At 38.7% G+C, this 19711-nt stretch overlaps 1 protein-coding gene across 8 annotated transcripts in view; it reads right to left on the bottom strand.

Annotated features, from left to right (window-relative positions):
• EPHA6 (EPH receptor A6) overlaps positions 1-19711 on the bottom strand; it is a 515780-nt gene that overhangs the window by 178577 nt on the left and 317492 nt on the right. For all 8 annotated transcript variants that reach the window (XM_090152397.1, XM_090152418.1, XM_090152412.1 and 5 more), the window contains one exon: positions 3915-4039. In XM_090152397.1, the coding sequence (XP_090008523.1) occupies positions 3915-4039 (125 nt within the window). The remainder of the gene's footprint in view (positions 1-3914; positions 4040-19711) is intronic.

The following is a 19711-nucleotide window of genomic DNA, read 5'->3' as shown; positions in this document are numbered from 1 at the left end:
TTTAACCAGTTAACTTCCAGTTAACTACACCACCTCAAATGCAGCTGGTATGGTTTATATTCACTGTGTACCCTGTTTTCTTTCCCATGAGAGAATTCCTACAGAAGGACTAAGCTTCATTACAAAGCTGTGACAAGGTCATATCTTATCCTTCATCTGATTTGAGAATTCAGTCTGTTTGTAGGTGAATAGATTATGATGCCCTGGAATCTTTCAAAAAAATTAAAAGCTTTAGTCAGAGTCTGAGATAGTTTTAAAGTGTGAAGAAAAAATTGACTTCTATTAGCAATAAAACTGAGGTTATATTGAAATTTGGAGTTTGGCTTCTGAAGAGAAAGACAATAATGCCTATGAAAGATTTTTTTTTTCTTCTAAAAGTACTTTGCTATTTGTGGAAGATACTAAAGGACTGTAAAATAGAATGAATAGATAACAGACTGTAGAATACAGCAGATATCCTATATCAATGGAGATAATTTGCAAATGTTTAATATATATGAACACTACAAAGAAGATCTATGAAGAAATGCTTTTCAAAGTACATCTTAGATCTGTAAGGTGAAACACTTAATGGATTCTTTGTGTGTTGCTATAAGGACTCACTTATTGTCTAATGTGTCAAATGTTGCTAACGGTGGAATCTTCAGAATGATTCAAAATCTACCAGAAATAAGACATTTCAACTACCAAGCCTTAACATACAGTATTTGTTTAGGATCATATTACTCCACCTCTGACTATAGTACATAAATATTTATGCAATTGAAAACTTTCTGTCTTCACTGCAACAGAAACCCATAGCATCTTGGACTGATTATGTTCATTGCACTTCTGGCTGAAAAGCTGCAGAAAAGAGTGAATCTATTGCAGCCAAATACATAAATACGAGTACATTTTTTAAAATTTTCTCAAGATTTTCACTGATAGAAAGGCAAACAATATTTTTTTAAAGTTATGGGTCTGCATATTTTGTACTAATTCACTGAAGAAATGAAGGTCATGTGGAAAAAGGTGCTTTGAAGCAGTCAAATTACTGAGCCGCTTTATTATATTTTTAAATTAATGTATTGCTTCCATGCTTGCAGTTTATTAATAGCCTTGTATAACTTCCCTTCTCTACTTCTCAATTACATGGTACTATCTTTCTCAGAAGATATGAATCTACTTTTCACAGAGAGATTATGGGCTTGATCTTTCTATAGTTCTCTGTGTGCAACTTGTTGCCCGAGACTACAGATATAACTGTCATGCGTACCTTGCACAACCTAGTCTTTTCCCCTTGTTCTGCTTGTTCTGGACATGCATGGAAGAATACTCCTGTGTCTTCAGGGTTCACCATCACTAATTTATGCTACTTATAAAATCATTGGAAACAGCCGCATTTTGTGGAGCGTCTTTTGTTAGATGGCTCCTGGATTTCTGTAAGCTGATATATCTACTGGTTATAACTAAAAGACAGCATGCTGCCCTAAAGCCCCAAGCGTCTTCTTGAAAGCTTTGCAAATATCATCCTGGAATCTTACAGATATTCATGCTTATAAAACTTTAAAATCTTGCAGAGTTTCTTAAAGTTAAGAAACTGATGCAATCTGTTGAGACTTCAATATTGTTTATGTCTGAGGAAGACATTCAATTTCTTATATTCTAAGAACAAAACCTCTTATATTTTCAAATACAAATGACAGGTAAAAAGGGATATGGATAGGACTGCAAAATCTGTTCCTTTTTACTAACTCATGTGTGTAACAGTTTCTAAGCCAAATGGATACTGTTTTCTGAATTTGTAATGTCTCCTTAAGACATTAAGAAAATTTCTGAACTTTTCATACTTATATCATTTTTGAACGTCAGCTGCATTTTTAAAATCTCCAAGAGAGGGATGTCTTTGTGGTAGATTCCTCTCATTTATCACATTTCTTGTAGTTCTGCAGCATCATCCCTATTTTGTCACTACTCCTGATAAAACAAATGCTGCTATTTTCTTCTTCTGGGGTCGCTGGGAAGCCTGAAAGATGACACTTGCTGTACACGCACCTGACAAACACAGACTGTGCTATTTTATATACAGAGTTTGAGGTGAAGGAGAATGAATTTGTTAAAGCCCACGTGACTATTTGCTGGCTTTGAGGTACACACTGTCAATCTTTTTTTTTTTTTTTTTTCAATATACACATCTAATTCACATTTGGCCACTATACATACACAGTGGTATAGTTGTAATCTACACTTCGTCAGCAATATTTAAACATAAGCAACATGGATCGAAGTCGTATAAAATCACATTTTTTAATTTGTTACTTCAAATCAGCAGAGTACTTTGCAGGACTAGATTATTCACCTCTCTGCTCTAAAATCTGGTCATACAAATCTGTCACATAGCTACTCCTCTGCTCAAATAAGTGACCTGCTTACTGAGGGAGCTGGGTTGTATGTCTCTCATTCTACCTATTACATAGCTTTGACAAAAGAAAGCACACCTGTTATAACTTACTAATAAAAGGCATACTCAAGAGCTGTGCATGCAGGCCAGTTAGTGACTTAGGGAGAAAATAATACCTATACCAGAGTACTGGAAAATGCCAGCAGTGCATTTATCTCCCTACACCTAAGAGCTTAGAGAAGTTAATAGTTAAAAAAAAAGTACTCTGTAGACTTTAGAAAAGAGCAGAAAATAGTACTTTTACTGTAGAAACAGACTAAAGTGTAAACAGACTAAAGTATAGGTATAAACTTTACTTGGTGTAGGTGTAACTTTGCTAAGGTGTAAAGTGTATACATTAGTCTATTTTAATTCACTTGACTGTTATTTTAATATTGATAAACAAAAACTGGTCAGTGCAAGTCATAGTGTAGTTTACTATAGTAATGGATCAAAACTTGAAAGAGCTCCACTAGTGCATGAAAATAAGTTTATCTTGCTTTGGCTACCAAATATTCTAAGCAATCATCTGTTTCTTCTCTCTAGCTATACTATTTAAATTGTTTGAATTTTTTTCAAGTTTACTCTTTTTTTCTGCATCATTAAAGCTGCATAATCTCCATAGAGAAGGGCTGCCAAGGAAGGAAATTCTGATATTTACAGAGCTTAAAATCATTAAATCTATTTTTCATGTCTTGGCTTTTATTTCTGTTCTTTGTGATCTTCTCACTTATCCATTAGCTCCATTGTGACTTTCAGATGGGGACAGAGAAACAGCAAAAAGGACAGCATATTACTGCTTAAGACATAGACACCACGATTTTCCTTCCTGTATCTCTAGGAATAAAGCCACTGATTAACATTAAATTTTACACTTGTGCAAGATCCTGTAGCCAGCTGGAAATGATGAAATGTGTTTTCTGCTTTGGGAGAAGCAGGCTTCAGATTATGCTTTCATAAGACGTTGTATCTTTTCTTGTAGTGCATGTGATTGTCCAGTTTGATGTGAAACCAAATAATTTTGACAAAATATCAGAAATCTGATAAAACTTCATTGCACTTTCTAACTCTATCTGTAACCCTCTAAACAAGGCTGATGGACTCTGTCATTTAAGCACAGATTATTGCAAAATAACGCCACAAAATTAAATCAAATTTTGACTTTCACCTTCATCATATTGTTTCAGTGCTATTCCAACATAAAGCTTTTACAGTTCTTGTATCAAAATATGTTTGAGTATCTGATCTGTTATGTTCATAATTGTTGCTACTATGAAACAAGTGTACCCACTGCCTGCTTGCTTTACTTGGTTCTGACAAGAAACAAGACAGTCATTAACAAGTCAGAAGTACAACAAAAACTCAATACAAAACGTCTACTTATAAAGCATTGTATGTGGGATCAAGTGAAAAGTTTAAAGTATTTTTTAAATATTAAAAATATGAAACATATTATTCTTTAGGATCTGAATTTGGGTGATGCTGTGAGACCTACTTTCTCATAGTACTTGATCTCGTAGTCCAGAATGGCTCCATGGGGAAAGTCCGGCTCTTGCCAGGAGAGGGCAATGCTGTTTTGGGAAGCCCAGTCCTTCCTTACCATACCTATCAAGGAGGGTGCTGAAAGGGAAAAGGATAACTACTGGTTAAAGACAAAGTACACTGTTTATCCTTTCAACCTACTGTCTTACGATACCAACCCGAGGTAACTTTGAGTGACCTCCAGGCAGAAAAGCATGACAGATGGCAATTCTCAGGGAAACCATATAACCTGGAATTAATGTTTCAAGTACACACCAGTAACTCCTTTATTAAAGTGTAGACCAGCTTCTGAGAAATGGCTATATACAAAAAATTCTCACCCAGAAGGAAGTGCCTGAGTCAGTCTCCACCACTGTCTGTGCATGACCAGGATGCTCACTCTGAGGACATCATGTCCAGTGCAGTGCTGTGTTTCAGAGACAGTAGATTCTAAACTCAGGATACCCTATGCTAAGTGTTATAGTTTTGCTAGAGTAGAACAAACATTTGGTTTACTCCTTGGGATAAACTAATGTGACACAAGCTAAAACAGGCATAATATACTCTGTTCCTGCTACCTGGGTTGGCAGAAGCAAAAGAATTCCAGTCCATCAGGGCAGTGCCTGTGTATTCAACAGCTGGCTTGTTAGGGTGAGGGCAGCGGCAGGGTTAGGGTTAGGGCAAGCCACAAAAGCAGAGGTGCCCCAACCTATCTACAGTAATTGACACCACAGGGCTGCAGCTGTGCAGTGAGCAGGAACTGCTTCCAGGAGCTTTCAGAAGGGGCCCAACATGGGTGGATGAACCCAAGAACAAAGCCATCTCACTTTAACTGATTTTGGGAGTTGGATCTGCTGCCCTTTTGGAAAAGAAGAAGGATATAGAAGGACATTCTATGTAATAATGTCAAATGGGACAAAAATTCAATTACAAGAAACTCTATTTGCTTATTTTATTAAACTGGTCAAGTATGGCAAAATATGTCTAATACTCTCCAGATACTAAAGCTGCTTTACAAGTATTGACATGAATCTTTCCTAAAGGTAACAACAAAACAGTCACATCTTTCAACAGTCTTGAAGACAACAGAGAAAGCTGAACAAATAAGTTACTGAACAGCACATCAGAGTCCTACCAGCTTCCTGAGACTGGATCATATATATATATATATAAAGGTTCTTCCAGTGGTTTACACCTTTCCCTATTTGTCACTGCAATAACATATACCACCTTATTACACACTTTCCCCCATTCCTCTCTATTATGAATCATACTTAACCTCTTCTAAGCTCCTAAGGAGCTGCCTCTAAAAATAACATACTTTTATGGCTTCAGTTTTTATCTTTTGAATAAAGGAGCCTCCCTAGTAAAATGAAATAGGAATCTGCTTCTAGTCACAAAATTCCTCACCTTTGTTTACTTCCTTGTAAACATTTCAGAAAGTTTAAGAAATGAAATCAATAAATAAAAGCTAGAAACAAATACTAAAGAAAACAGAACAGCTTGTTTTCCTTTGAAAGAAGGGAAGCTCTGCACATAGACACACATATAACAATCTCGGTTTCTCTGTGTCAGCGCGACAGAAAATAAACCTCTACCCACTTATAGTCCTCCCTGTGGATAACTATTCTGTGGTACAACAGACGAGTCTCTACGATGGGATAAAAAGCTAACAGGCCAACAGAAAATAACCAATAGAAGAAAAAACTACCAAAAGTGATATGGATAAAACAGAGCTTACACAGGAAACCTTCCCCCATCCATACTTACACCATTTAACCATAGGTCTGATGGAAGGTAAAGAGAAAAAAAGAATCCTGTCTTTCTGAATAAAGGATCAGTCTACTTTTCAGGAAGACCTCAAACAGCACCATATAACTGAACATAGCAAAATAGACAAACAAATGAATAAAACACATTCAGAAGTTCTGGGCCAAAATGTTACCCCTGGGAACATACAACTACTCCCTCAGTTAAAATGGAATTTTTATTCTTGAAAATTGAGGGCGAAACTGAATTCTAGTAATATCACTCTGGGGTAAAATCAGCTACTCTAAGTAGGGAACAAAGACAGGGTTGTTGAAAGGAAAACACGAGGCAGCAAAAATGGATTTATATTTGTGAAACATTGATCAAGGGCCTATGAAGACAATTGCTCATATATATTTGTTTACTATTTGCAGTTTTGAGTCATTTACTGGCATCAAGGTGGAGGCTAAGGGAGCTCTGCAGGTTTTTCTGATCCACCCCGTGTGCGTGAGGGACTCCAGCTGGACCACCCTCACAAGCACACCATGACTTCACCTCTCTGCAGTGTGCATTCATCAGTCTGATAGCCAAATCCTTGCAAAATGATTGAGTATGCCTGCAGAAAACACTTGATCCTTCTAGGCTCTTAAAAATATAGATTACTGGTATTACACTTCTTCAAATTATGACCTAACATGTGGTGCATTTTTCTTTGGGTTCTGATTTCCAAATTTCTACAACAATTTAAGTACGTATTCTCTCTGAGTTCACTGCAGTAACTCTTCCATTTGTGCAGGTAGCCAATGTCTTCTCCCTGGGAAACAGCTCAGAGAAAAATAATGGAAGATAATTGCTTCACCTGTAAAACAGCTGTGCTTGACCTGCGCGTGAAACTGAAGGTCCCATGCTCACATCATACCTGTACCACAGAGCCAGCATTGCATCCTATAAATCAAAATGTGAAGGTGTGTGTGTGTAAGGCTCTGGATATTGTGTATTTGTGACTTTTTTATAAAAAACAACAACAGCAACAAAAAAACCTACACACCAGACACAATTACGATAAAACAAAAACAAAAGCCATTAACCATTTCTTATACATTCAGAAGGATACTACTATTTTTCATACAGAATTTACCTGTATGATGAAATAATTACTTAAGATGAAATAATTACTTAAAAAAGGAAATGGATTTCCATCAGAAATTTATTGTACAAAGAGATAGGCAAATAAGACTAAGTAATAAAAAGTTCCAGCTACCCAAGTTTCTATTTTTTCAGTTACTATCATTTTAAAAACAATATTTTCACTGGAAAAATTTCAGCTTCTTATAAGATTTGCTCAGTAGAACAGAAATAATTTAGACCCTAAAGATGTTATCCATTCATTGTTAGAGGTCTCTTTAACTGGAAATTTGTAAGATGGGTAAATCCTATTTGCTTGTATATTAAGACTGCTAAAATGTTCCTATGATGAATCAATGGGAAGTTCTTTTAATTAGTTTCTTCAAATCCAGTAACTGCAGGAGAGCTCTAATTTGGTTATCCACTAAAACCATTTGAGGAAAAGAAAAAAAAAAAAGCTTGAAACCCAGCATGACTTTTAATCATTTTAATGGCAGCATTTTCTTGACACTGGTACTAGGCTGAAGGATGGTTTCTGGCTCTTGATCTCAGTGTTGATCTCAGTTCTGTACTGAGGATTCTTTGCACCATCTGCTCTCTATATTTTCCTCTACACTGTTATAAAATTTTTGAATTGCAATGAGTCATCTATAGCACTGTCAGCTCCTGTTAATTTAGCCTGATAACTTTCTTTGTCTTTTCAAATTTGAACTGAATAATGAATGTTCATTCCTCAATTCAGAGTGAGATTATTTTATTCTAAATGTCTTTGGTTTCTTTTTACTGAATCTCTTTCTTTTCTCACAAACTGTATAGAAAGCAGAAAATATGTATTTTAAATGATGGTTGAAATCCAATGTCATTTTTATAGAAACTTTCTCTTCTTCCTAGACTGACTTCCATTATCTGTAGTCTCTGATTTCAAAACAGGTGATCTACAGGACTTCTGAAGCTTTTTCCCCTTAGCCTATTTTGTAATTTTCCAATTTCTTGTTTCATTTTGTTAAAAGTGGACAACGCATTTCCAAAGCATTTCCAACATTTTTCACAAGTTTTCCAGACTAAACAACTTTGATATGTTGCCTGCTGAGTATGAAGAATCTTCAAACCCAGCAGCACCTGATGACAAACGCTCACCTGATGTCTGTCTCCGGTCCAATCTACCCCTCTACTATTACATTTCAAACCTTATTTTTCTAGTGAAAAGAAACCATGTCAGCTCACTGTCGTTTAGTGGCCAGAACAGGCCCTACTAGAAATCTGTGAAGTTTCTTGTTAAAGAAAACTATCAACCAACAAACAAGATAAGCTAAACGATTGTTGTCCCCTTTCCTTCTTTCCCATCTGTTTTGGCCAAAGTCTATGAAGTGCCGGCAGTCATCTGGACACTATCCTCATGAGAAGACTAAGGACCTCCATGTATAAAATACTGCCAGTGGGAATGATGTGGTTTAACTTAGACATTCATTTCTATACCATTGCCATTACCAGTAATAATCTGAACTGCAATAATTATATGCTATTTTTCTCAAGAGCTCTGCCAGTTTCAAGACATAGGAAAGACCATAGTCATTCAAATATAGGGCTTTATCAATATTTTTGGAGTAAGGCTTTTCCAACAAAGGAGGGAATCCAGCTTTCTCCCTTCCTCTTCTTTCTTTCCTACCTCAGCCACTTCCCAAATGTAACTGAAGGAAAACGCTAAGGCCCACTCAGTAGATAGCTTCTCATTGAACTCATTAATCAAGAACTTTTTGTTTCCTATGATATAGTTAGAAGAGGAAATATGCTTCAACACCTTGCAAGAAGCCTGCTTTCCTCTTGTTCTTTCATTAAGAGAAGGACTGTTGCAAGTGGAAGCAATATCAATGCTATGAGGAGTAATCCAAGTTCACTTTGGTTTCATGTCTGTGTCGATCAGAATACAAAAGAAGATGGGTTTACTGAAAGACACATTTTCAAGCTTATGTCACATGTAAATTGTATGAATTAATTTACATAGGAAACTATGTATGAAACAACAAGAGCTATGGTTATCTAATTATCCAATAACATTCTACAGAAATTTTAGGAAATTAATGAAACAGAGTACGGAATAAGTACATTAACTTTGCAGTGATTTTTCCTTTTGCTTAACCATAATACTAGAAAGTTCTTTTGTAAACTACTGATACTAGATTTTAAAGCAAAATGTGTTCTAGATTTGTGTTTCTCATTATAAATACAGCTATACTTTTTAAAGGGGTCATTTTTTAATCAAATCATATGTATACAGCATTTATAACCGTTAATTACAGAGATATACTAGGGTACAGTATTTTTTATACAGTGTTCTCCCAGCCTAGATTCTGTAATTGTATTAGAATTTTTATACTATTTGATATTGAGTATGATTTTATATTATACACAGCAATAAATGAAGTCTGAGTTTTTATTCATGATCCACAATTAGAAGCATTTTTCCAGACCTGGAAAAACTGTTATTTCAGTTTTTTATTATTTCAGGGTACCGTAGGAAAGAAATATTGATTTTACTTCTAATTCTTGAAAGTCTGTAAGGTAGGTAATAAGCAATAACAAGATGTTTTCTTAGAGGTGACATTTTACTCCAGTAACAGAACTGGAAGTAATGAAATAACATTTCCTGATCAATGATAATGTCTTCAGTATTATTGGCATTTGAGCTGTTTACGAAGGAAGGATTTACCAGAGAAGCTAAGAGGTCAAAACTCTTCAGCCTTCATTAGCAATATCATGCATGAAAAGTATTCTCAGTCAACAGACAAGGATGCAGTTGTGCTGCCTATCATCTCCAGCAGCCTTTGTTCCTGCAATTTGTTTATTAGCTCCCCAGAAAAGATATTTTTCATTCTTTCTTTCTTCTGTGTTTGCTTGTTAATCTGTCTGTCTTTGCAGGTCAATGGAAGAAACACTACTTTATGAGTGAGGAATGTGACAGGGATTCAGGAGATTTTACATTTGTATTCTTTTCTGGCCATGCTCTGGAGATTTTCTTTAATACTTGTGACTGAGCTATCATAACCTACAATGTAAATGTTATTACCTCCCATTATTTCCGGTACGTAAGCACTTCCATGATAGGAATGTGTATATGAGGGTCTATATATAAACCTAAAAATGTAGAAAATAAGCATAAGTTCAGACAGAAAAGATCCTGGAAATAAGAACATAAATTAAACTTCTAGTAAAAAATGAAACTTCTAACAAAGATGTGTCTGTCCATAGCTGAAACATCTTTGGGTTTATGCTCAATTCAGTAGGAATTAGTTTTCTTATCATGTAAGGCTGCTTCCAATTAGTATAGGGACTAGATAAGATACTTGATTCTTCACATAATAGAGTCTCTTATCTTCCTAGTCATTTCAGTGTTAATTTACAGTCATAATGCTCGGAAGGTATATTATTACTGGTGCTAACCTTGGAGTTCAAAGTTGAATATGCACTTCTCCTGACAATGCATTAGAGCTAGAAAATTAACAACTTTGGGTGTAAAATAATGTTTTTACTTTATACTCTTTCACTAGTTCCCTAAAGGCTTGCATTCGAAAGACAGCATACTAGTACACTTCCTTTGAAGCACTCCATTTATTGAAAAATATGCCTCCAGCAAGCTATAATTACAATCTTTCCCTCCATTTTAAATTCTTTCCCCTTGCAGATTTTCTTTGCTTCCTCAGAAATGGTGGATAGAAATCAAGTGAACTTAATCCCATTAGTAAAAAACAGATTCTGCTACAGTGTTCTGGGCTAAAGGTCACGATAGACGCAACCTCAAAATCTCCTTCAGGCTAAATGCAGATCCAACACCATTTTTATCTACTACATTCCGTAATGCAATTCTTTCTTCCTTGCTGCTTAATTTCTTTCCCATCTTTTGTCAGACTTATGGATGAAGACAATGATTATTCACCCATGTAATTTTGCAACACTACAGATTTTCTTTCACTTGTAGAATGTGCTGCCATTCATTATTTCACAAGCCTGAGACAGAAGCATTGCTAGATCTTTACTTCTGATGGGATTTATTCAGCCCCTGTCTCTTCAAAATGGATTATATTAAAAGATATTCAAAATAAATCCTATAAAATATAGTCTTATCACCTACCAGCCAGTTTGGGTGTTTTGTTCTCATCCTCAAAGTTGAAAGTATTGAGAGATATACTGCATGATAACCAATACAGGGAACAATTTGAAGTACTTTAATAATGTGTTTTTGTAAATTACAATAGTTACAATAATCGCACAAATCTTTTCCATAAGTATATGTTTTAAGGAACTGCTTTATATATGCTCCGTATTTCTGAAGCCAGTGGAATAAATTCATTTCAGAACAGCTTGTTGAAAATTTTCAGGAATTACAGACAAACCAAATAAATTTGTAAAACTGAAAAGGGCCACATGCCATACACATGGAAAACACCATTTTGGCCGTTCTAGCAAAGACTTCACGTGGATCAGCTGCATAGCAGAAAGTCGCACCTTTCACAGAAAGGTAAATCCACAGCAAAGCACTGTGGGGAAAAAACACGGGGAATTGTGAGAGCAGCCCGAATGTGTGCTAGTGCTGATGTGTTGGGGTGGAGCCAGGGGGTGACAGCGGCCAAATCCCCTGTGTATATATAACCTGTCACTGAGGATCTGGGCCACCCAGGAGCGGGGCGAACAGGACACGGCACCTCAGAAGGGTGCAGCTTGGCAGTTTGCTTAGGCAGTCTGTGCAGGGAGGGCTAGAGAAATAAGTTCATTAGGCAATTACCACCCACTAAGTTCAGGGTCATCACACTGCAGTGCAGGATTATCATCCTCCAAGGACTGAGACTTAATCATGGTATCCACCCAAAGGAGAGCTAAGGTGTCTGCCCCTGTCAGGAAGGATATTGCAATCCTGACTGAATTTGGAGGCAACCATGAAGTTGTCCAAGTCTCTGTCTGTGTAGAGTGCATGAGGCTCTCACTGGCTTCCTGGGGCAGCAATCAGAACAGCTGTGTGAGCAGGCAGGTAACCTTCTCTGCCTTGTGGCCAGGCTACAGGATGAAATACACAGATTAGAATGCGTCACCGGGGACAAAAAGAAAGGGCAGGGAAACAACAATTCACTCATGCACTAACAGGTTATTTCAAAGAAAAAAACACAAACCCAAGGCAGCCTGTATCACATCAGGTTGTGGAAAAAAAAATTGCAAGGCTGGAACCAAGAAGACAAAGAAAAAGAGCAGATGGAGGCAAGTCTTTGCCCAAAGCCGCAAACAAAATCCATCCTTGCCTGCTCCACCCCCCCAGGGTGCCTCTGTACAACAGGTATGAGGCCCTGGATGTGGAAGACTTGTCTGAGGGTTGTAACAACTCACTCAGTCTAGATATGAAGGCTACTTCACTGAGGTAGAGGAGATGGGTACTGGTTGTAGGTGATTCCTCCCTAGAGGGAACTGAATGTCCAATACACCGAGAAGACCCTCTTCTTAGAGAAGTCCACGGTCTCCCGGGTGCATGGGTGAGAGATGTCACTGTAAAACTACCTAATTTGGTACGGCCAACAGACCACAACCCCTTATGCTTCTCCATACAGGGAGAGATGAAGAAGCTACATGATAGCTACAAGGCTATCAAAATGAATTTCAGGTCCTTGGGATGATGGCTAAAGGAACTGAATGTGCAGACCATCTTTCCTTCTCTGCCTCCTAAATTGGGTAAGGACACAGAAACAAACCAAAGGATCATATCTTTAAATACCCGGCTTCGTGGCTGGTTACATCACCAGAACTTTTTTTTTTTGACAGCCAATTAGCTTATGTAGTACTAGGTTTGTAGGCACCAGATGGGGTTTGTCTTTCTTATAGGGGAAGAAGGGTCCTTCGGTAAAAGCTAGTGGGACTTGTTGTGAGGGCTTTAAACTAGGTGTGAAAGGGAATGGGGGGGAAGGGGGAGCAGGGGCAGTGAGCCTTCCCATGATAAGGTGTGGGGAAGGCATAACTATATTAGAGGGACAGGGTGCTGGTGTGGGTCTTGAAGGATCACAGAATCACAGAATCGCAGAATCGCAGAATGGCCCAGGTTGGAAGGGACCTCAAGGATTATGAATCTCCAACGCCCATGCCACAGGCAGGGCCAACAACCTCCTCATTTAATGCTAGACCAGGCTGCACGGGGCCCCATCCAACCTGACCTTGAACACCTCCAGGGACGGGGCATCCACAACCTCTCTGGGCAGCCTGTTCCAGCACCTCACCACTCTCTCTGTAAAGAATTTCCCCCTGACATCCAACCTAAATCTTCCCTCCCTCGACTTAAAACCATTTCCCCTTGTCTTGCGGTTATCTACCTTTTCAAAGAGTTGATTCCCCTCCCCACTCTAGGCTCCCTTTAGGTACTGAAAGGCTGCAATGAGGTCACCCTGCAGCCTTCTCTTCTCCAGGCTGAGCAAGCCCAGCTCCCTCAGCCTGTCTTCACAGGGGAGGTGCTCCAGTCCCCTGATCATCTTCGTGGCCCTCCTCTAGACCCTCTCCAACAGCTCCCTGTCTTTTTTGTACTGGGGGCTCCACACTTGGACGCAGTACTCCAGATGGGGCCTCACAAGAGCAGAGTAGAGGGGGACAATCACCTCCCTGTCCCTGCTGGCCACCCCTCTTCTGATGGAGCCCAGGATACCATTCGCCTTCTGAGCCGCAAGGGCACACTGCTGGCTCATGTTAAGTTTTTTATCTATCAAGACCCCCAGGTCCTTCTCCACAGGGCTGCCCTCAAGGACTGCTCCTTCCAGTCTGTATGGATGCCTGGGATTCCTCTGGCCCAAGTGCAAAACTCTGCACTTTGCCGTGCTGAACTTCATCAGGTTCACCCGGGCCCACCTTTCTAGCCTCTCGAGGTCCCTCTAAGGATCCACTGCCTTCAGAAGTGCTGGCAAGACTGCAGCACATACAAAACTGTATGATAATGAGGCAGTGACTGCTGGAGCAACAGGAGAAGGCAATGGGAAAATTCAAAGATAATACCTAGAAGGAACTGAGGAGTTATCCTTTAAGGAAATGACAAGGCCAGCTGCCCAGCTGAAGTGCCTCTTCACCAATGCATGCAGCTTGGGAAACAAACAGGAGTAGCTGGAAGCTACTGTGCTGTTTGAAAACCACAATATAATTGTTGTCACCAAAACCTGGTGGGATGATTCCCATGACTGGAGTGTGGCTATCAACAGCTACCAACTGTTCGAAAGGAGAAGCAAGGAAGAAAGGGTGGGGGCACTGCAATCTACACCAGGAAAATAACAGAATGTGAAGAGCTGTCTCTAAAGAACAGTCATGAACAAGTTGAAACTACAGGCCACCAGATTAGTCAGAGCTTTCTATCTCCAGCTAGAGGAGGCATTGCGATTGCAAGTGCTTGTCCTGCTGCAGGACTTCAACAACCTGGACACTGCTGGAAAAGTAGAACAGCGAGTGGTAGACAATCCAGGAGGCATTGAGGATAACTTCCTAAGTCAAGTAATTGATGGCCCCACCAGGATATTGATGGCAATACTGGATACGTGACTCACCAAAGTAAACAAATTGATTGGTGACATCAGGACTGGAGGCTGCTTGGGCTGTAGTGACCATGCTACGGCTGAATTCACACTCCAGAAGAACAGTAAAATTAGGAAGCTAAACTTTAGGAAAGCTAACTTTCAGCTCTTCAGGGATTTAGTCAACAAAACACCCTGCGAAACTGTCCTCATGGGCAAGGGTGAGGAGCAGAGCCGGCAGATCTTCAAGGAGGCTTTCTTCAGGCTGCAAGAGCTCTTCATCCCCAGGTGTAGCAAGTCAGGAAAGAAAGGCAAGAGACTGGTGTGGCTGAACTGGGACCTGCTCGTCAAATAGAAGAGCAAGAAGAAAATGCACGAGCAGTGGATACAGGGACATGTACAGTGGGAAGAGCATAAGGAAGCTGCTAGGTAATGCAGGGCTGGGGTTAGGAAAGCCAAGGTCCAGCTTGAACTGAACTTGGCTTAGGATGCCAAAAAGAACAAGAAAGGCTTCTATGAGAACCTCATCCAGAAAAGGAAAGTCCAGGAGAGTGTACCCCCAGGTGATTGCTCAGTTCCTCCCAACTCAGACGCCATTAAAAGTTGCATACTGTTTCAAATTGGTCTGGGGAATCATGTCTGACATGTGAGATTCCTCCCAGAAACAACACCAGGGTGACTTGAACCATTTTCTTTCTAGAAAACGTGTCCTAGAAGAGAAGGAGGTGGGAGAAATTGGTTTATCAGCAGAACCAGGTTGCAACATAATGATGTTAATCAGCATGAAAAAAGATGTGTTGCAGCTAATGTCTTATGTGAATTATAAATATCATGCCAGCACTAGGTGCCCTGTGATGTGGCGACAACCTGTGGTGACACATTTGTCTAAAGAACCTTGTTTTCAGTCTCCTAAAATAACCTGGGAATTGGTATAAATGTATTGGAAATACAACTTGAGGTTAAGAAGATGTCACTTATTGCAGCAAGGTGTCATTATGGCAACAGAACTTTAAGTAAGTCTCATTCAGCAGCAACCCCTCCAGGGTCAACTGGAACCAAATTGCTATGCAGAACTTCCTGCTGCTAAATTGATCACAGAAGTTTGAAAATGAAATAAGCAGGTTAAAAAGCACTAGGAAATCTGCCATCTTTTCACTCCATTAATTGCTAGCCATCCTGGGATGTAGCAGATCAGTCTAAAATATACATTCAAGAAAATCTTTCCTGTTCTTGTTTATATCAAAATATGACTCTATATGAGATTGTAGGTCATTTTCTGTCTAACAGTACTTTATAGGTCAGAAAGAGGTTTTTCTTTTAGCAAAAAATCATGAATATTTTATTTGAACATCTTATCTGAACCTTCTGTAAAAGCTGTTTGTTGGTATGTGCAGAGAATGACATAGCTGCTGTACTTTAATATTCTCATGTAATATATGTAAGTGCATGCAGACATCTGATACTGACTTAGAATGTACATCTTCAATCAATTTTTGCACAAATGTTGATTTCAATAAAGCATTTAAGTATCACTGTTGTAAAATAAATATGCCCTCATAAATAAATTCTCCCACTGATGATACAAAGTTACATTACATATATAAATGTTAAAAGGATTCCAAAGGTATGCTGTTAACTGCTCTTTAAAAAAAATCATTATGCAATGATAAGGGCTATTTTTTACTCTGCCTTTGACTGCAGTGTTATGTAAAGAATCATGTGTCTCTTCAATGTTTAACATGTAAATCTATGCACAGAAAAGCACATCCTTTTAAGCCCTGGCATGCAGACTAAGAAGACTGACAATGAGAAGCACATCTAGTAGCTGGAATGTTACTGGTTTGTACTCAGTGATTCAGATCAATGAATCACTGAAAAGCTCTTCTGCTGTCCGGTGGTCAGTTTACAGTCAAGTAGGATGGAATTCATTTTACTTGATGTAAAAGCTGTGCTTTTACTCTAGCAAGTTGTCATGTTTCCCTCTCTAGCTAGAGAGATAGTTTGAGGGCAGTTTCTCATACCTCTCATTCTCAGACACCATCTGAGGAAAGCACAGACTGCACACTAGAACTGCCTTTGTAAAGGTTGAACTTCAAGGTGGCTGCTGGTAGAGCAAAGCTATCCCCCCAGTTTCAGCCATGGTGTCTGTTATATGCATCGCTACTAGCAGCACTGAAACTTCGGACAAAATCAGCCATGGCTTTTATTTGAAGCTGATCTCTGGAGTGATGCGAGAGTTATTTTAGATATGCCAACATCCTAAACAGAATGGTTTTTCAGTTGGGTAGATCTATAGATCCATTGTGAGCTTAAGAGTTTTCACTAAAATGCCAACAAAACAGAGAAGCCTAGAAATGAGATCAGACAATACGCAGTAAAAAATCTTTCAAAGAAAGGTTGGTGGAATCCTGGGAAACTATAGAATAGTTTTTCAAAAGAGAAGCTTCTTCACCTATTATCTATAGTTAGCTTCTGTTTTTATACTTACTGCATAGATCCATGCTCCTACACTGACAGACAATCTACTGACAGAGATCTAAGTGAGAAAGAAACCTAGATATATGTTCTTCCAGATCAGTGCATCGCTAATTTTCATGAGCCTTTTATTTTCAAGAAATTAATTATCTGATGACTGCCCTCTTAACAAGAATCTATGAATCATCAGGGTTCTTCCATTACGCTCTTTTGATATTTCTATTATTTTTAATTCCCCCCGTGTTAATCAGCTTTGGTGATCTTCAAAGTTCTTTGTGCTGAACTGTGTCCTTATAGATTTTTTCCAATTCTACTGTTCATCTCTCACCTTTTTGCCAGAACAGCTCTACAGAGGTGTTTTCTACAGAAAGGGAAAGTAGGAATATCCATGGAGGGAAGCTGACCTCTACAGTCCTTCCCTTCTCAATTTCTTGCCCAAGAACAATGTCTAGGTCACCTACTGACACACAGACAATTTGCACTGGTCATTTTCTAGAGGGTACCATAAAAACCTATGTCCTCCCAAAAGTTAGGAGGTTGAGAGACATTCAGACAGGAAATAGAGAATTATTATCTAACATGTTACTGAACACTGACAGAAGCTAGAAAAGTACATGAGGGGAAGTACTATTTTATTTTCTTTCCATCAGTGTAACTTCCTGCCTAGTGTCAGAGACAAAAAAATGGGCCAGATTAACTGCTTAGAGAAACTTCTGTTAGCTCAGAAAGGAAAGTTTGTTACATTATGCTATCCTATAAATTGTTTCCTGCATTGCAGTCTTGACAGAAGGAAAACATCCTACTTTGCAGCTTAGGCAGTAGTTGTAAGAACTAATGGCTCATATCCACACAGTACATTAGTGATGTGCAGCTCTGTGCTTCAGGGCCAACTTTTAAGTGCTTGATCCTCAGAATAGAGGGCATGGAGGTAAGCTATACTGAAGTGCCCAGGCTCATTAATGCTCCTTAAAATAGAGGAAGTTCAAAACATGCACAGAAACAGAACTTGAGAATTTAGAAAGCTTTCTGTTTGACAACTAATTTAGGTACATACAGGAATTAAGTACTGTTAGGATTAGACAATGATATTGCACAAAATCGTTGCACTGGAATAACTGAACAACAATATTGTTCAGTCTCTTTTACTCTTCCCTTAAGTAAATCTTCCTATTTCAAAATACCTACCCAAGTATTCTAAAAAATTCTCCTCAGCTAATGTAACACTTTGTTTTGTAATTCATTAGGGAGCCGCTCTTTATACGCCTTAACCTCCAGATCCTTCACTGTTGTCGTGACCTCCTTGGACACTCTCTAATAGTTTTACATTGTGGCAAGCAAATCCGCACCCAGTGCAGGAGGTGAGATTGCACAGAGCAGAGCAGAATGGGACAACCTCTCCCCCCACCCAGAGGCAGTGCTGGGTCTAATGCACCCCAGGTTACGGTTGGCTCTTTGGGCTGCCAGAGCATGCTGCTGACTCACATGCAATTTATAGTAGGACTCCTGGCATTGCACTGCTTTATTTGTATCTGCATTCATCCTCACCTAGAGGGTCTTAATCCTGCCAACACCAACTGCTAAATCTGAACAGCCAAGCTCCTCCCTCACACATATTGTCACCACCTCCAGCCTCCTCTGCCCTGCCTTTGATATAGTTCTTTAAGTTTACTGTTTCAAAAATAGTAGTTAGTAAAATGTGTTCTTAAAGAAAGTTTAAAAATAACAAATATATCATACAGTGTAACTTCATTACATCTTCCTAATAATACTATTCTGCTAGCACAGAAACCTTTTGTTACAATATACCCATGGAAATGAATTAATAACAAATGGAATATTTATTTATTGCAGCTGTTTACCCCAAGATATACTTGTTATCATTCTCAGGAACTTACATCAATGGTATTAATCTTCCAAGACATCATGCTAACTCTGCCTTAAATCAGAATTTTCTATGCTTCACTAACGATCACGATCAGAGTCTATTAGTGGTGTTGATTTAGCATCTTACACCATGGGTGGTCAGACAGATTGTGATTGGGTTTGTAACTGCTCATGTAATGCAAGTTGATCTTCCTCTGAAATGTCTTTCCACTTTGGCTGAATGCACAAAGAGCTAAGGAAGAAAGTCTGTTGGATGGCTAAAGCATTGGCTCTGGCTAAGAAGAGAGGATTTGGTTGCTCTAAGAATGAACTTCTCTGCTCACAACAACTTTTGAGTTTGCTGGTGTTTCATTATCAGTCCTTGCTAGTCAGTTCCCATCATACTTACACTAGGGGATTCAGATCACTTAAAATAACTGAAGTAATTTTAAGTTACTTTTGGCATCAAAAAGGACTCCTAAAGTTAGGTGCACTGTAATGAGGCACTGCAGAGAAATAAGGCCTCCAGATGGAAATGAAGATTTAGACATAGATGTCTAAAATTAATGAGCATCCCAAACATTCTTTGATGCCCCACTGAGCAATTGAGGCTTATAAACATATTTCCATCACCTATATGATATTTTGTCTTTTATTGCAGCTTGTCTAGAGGCAGACAATTTTTCTTTCCTCCAACAACAACCAAAAAATCCTTCACCATTAAATTCTCAAGTATTCAAACAAATAAATAAAACTGCAAAAGTCTACTGGAGAAAGTTAATAGCTAAATTCCTTATGAAAATTATAAAATGGTCCATCTTAAAAGTATTATGACCTCAGTCTGTGTTATCAATGCCCCTCCATCTCTTCTCAGTGTCTGGACTTGGAAGGCAGAACTGAAACACAAGGTGCCTCCTGGTTTTTCCTGTAAAGATCAGAAGAAGTGAGGCAGGTGTTACTCTTCTTCTATCTAGGATCTTCTAATTGCTGTGTGCTTTCTCAAACATACTCTGTGTCTTTAGTAATGCACCTATCCAACTGA

This window comes from Phasianus colchicus, chromosome 1 (genome assembly GCF_987193195.1).
Source record: "Phasianus colchicus chromosome 1, bPhaCol1.hap1.1, whole genome shotgun sequence".
Taxonomy (NCBI): Eukaryota; Metazoa; Chordata; class Aves; order Galliformes; family Phasianidae; genus Phasianus; species Phasianus colchicus.
Note: the sequence above shows the minus strand (reverse complement) of the source record. Positions and strands in the feature narration are given on the sequence as shown.